The 1994-nt window shown below is 73.5% G+C and overlaps 1 protein-coding gene across 1 annotated transcript in view; it reads right to left on the bottom strand.

Annotated features, from left to right (window-relative positions):
• The window catches only part of BAHCC1 (BAH domain and coiled-coil containing 1), a gene marked incomplete at its 5' end in the record, with an annotated part of 22914 nt that overhangs the window by 14539 nt on the left and 6381 nt on the right, over positions 1 to 1994 (bottom strand). The window contains one exon of the mRNA XM_010578720.1: positions 783 to 962. Within this exon, the coding sequence (XP_010577022.1) occupies positions 783 to 962 (180 nt within the window). The remainder of the gene's footprint in view (positions 1 to 782; positions 963 to 1994) is intronic.

The raw sequence follows: 1994 nt of genomic DNA, 5'->3' as shown, positions 1-1994 counted from the left end.
CTGCCGGAGCCGCGTGCGCTGCCCGGCCCTCCCCGGCCCCCCCCCGGCACGCTGCGCAGGCCCCGGCACGCCGGGAGCCAACTGGCAGCCGGTCAAACTACCAGCTGGGCTGGCTGCCAGGGCCCCGCGCCAATACCACCTCCCCGCTCCTTAACTCTGTCAGCCCTCGCTCCGGCCGCTCAGGTGGGGACAGGGATGCCGGCGTGCCGCGGGGTGCCAGCGGCAGCACCGGGCTGCGGGGAGCCCCCCGCTCCCCACCGCGTGGGGTATCTGCTTAACCGAGGCCGTACGTGCAGCCCCAGGGGTCCCCATGCTGCAGCCTGCCCCAGCACGGGGGTCCCTGCCGCTGGAGGGGGGCGCAGCCCCTGGTTCACCACCAGTGACACGAGCTGGCCTGGCCTCAGCCCAGCTCCTGGCATGGGGCGGGAGTCTGCAGCCCGGCACAAGGCTCTCCGGTCCGCCCTGAGCGCCGATGGCGAGGGGCTGAGCCTGGTCGCTGCGGATGCCCAGGGGGATCTGTGGGGCACGCCGCCGGCCGCGCGCCCCCCGCCGCCACCCCGAAGCGTGCTGGGTGCCAACCACGTGCCCGTGCCGGCCGGCTGCCACGACCACCCTGTGTGCCAGCGCCTGGGAGGTCCGAACCCCCGTCCGTGTGGGCGACAGCTGGACGTCACCCACCGGCACCGGGCAAAGCCCCAGCCGCATCCCGGCCACCCTGCAGGGACACCCTGCCCACCCACCCCGGGGTGCTGCCACCCGTCCCTGCCCCGGCGCCCGCTCACCTTCGTGGGAGTGCGAGAACCAGATCTGGGAGGTGCCGGAGTGGGGCCCGCGGAAAGCCGGCTCCGGGGGGGAGGCGGTGGGGCCGGCGGGGTGGCTGGGTGCCCCCGAGCCCAGACTGCTGCTCAGGAAGCCCCCCATGAAGGAGGAGGCGGGCGCGTTCCCCATCAGGCCGCTGCCGGCTGCGGTGGGAGAGGAGAGAGTCAGGGAGGGCTGCCCGTGCCCTGGCTCGCACGCCCACCCCACCGTGCCACCAGGCTCGCTCGTGCACGCTCGTGTGCACACGCCTGCTGCAGGGCTGTGCGCAGCCCACGCTGCATTTGTGCATCCCTCGTACACGTAACACCTCCCGTGCACGCACGCTGCTTGTGCGCGCGCATCCCTCGTGCATGCACACCCCTCACGTCCCCTCAGCCCCACGGGGCTCAAACACACACTGGGGCGTGTGAGGCGCAGCAGAGCCGTGCAAGGAGCACTGGTGTCCTGCCCTGACCGCGTGTGCATGCCCTGGGCACACCACATGTGTGCCAGCACATGGGAGGCTTTGCACACGCGTGTGGCTCCCCACGCTGCTGCTCTCCCCCCAGAACCCAGCAGCAGCTCTGAGCTGCTGTGTGACACCGGCTGCCCCCGGTACCAGGACAAGCCCAACCTCCCTGGGACCCGGGCTGTGCCGTGCCGTGCCGTGCCGTGGCGAGCTGGGCCATCCCGCTGCCAGCACGGGCAGCTGCCGGCCGTGGCAGCCGGAGCCCTGCCAGTGCCCAGGAGGAGATGGGAGGAGGGCTGGGGACACTGGGACGGCCACCTGTGACTGGGGCAGCAGCTCCCCGGGGCCGGGACACCGTGAGGGGTTGGGGGGCAGAGCCGCATGCGTGCGCACATGCCTGCATGCACGCGTGTGCAAGGCAGGGGCAGGCGTGCGGGGAAGACGCGGCCGGCATGGGAAGCACAGGGCGGGGGGGGCAGCCCCCACCCTGACTCCGGCAGCCTCCCCCGCAGCCCCGGGGGGGCCCCAGCACCCCCCGGCGAGGCGCAGGCCAGCGTTCCCCATCCCGATCCCCACCCCCGGCCGAGGCGTGAGATCATGATGGAAACATCAGAGCCGGTGGCCAGCGGCCGGGCAGGAGCCGGCGGAGCAGGGGAGGGGGAAACCATCGTCCACCCCTCGCCGCGTGGCCCTGCTCCCCGCGTCCATGTGTGCCGACGTGGGCTGG

This window comes from Haliaeetus leucocephalus, unplaced genomic scaffold (assembly GCF_000737465.1).
Source record: "Haliaeetus leucocephalus isolate CR32 unplaced genomic scaffold, Haliaeetus_leucocephalus-4.0 Scaffold646, whole genome shotgun sequence".
Classification (NCBI taxonomy): domain Eukaryota; kingdom Metazoa; phylum Chordata; class Aves; order Accipitriformes; family Accipitridae; genus Haliaeetus; species Haliaeetus leucocephalus.
Note: the sequence above shows the minus strand (reverse complement) of the source record. Positions and strands in the feature narration are given on the sequence as shown.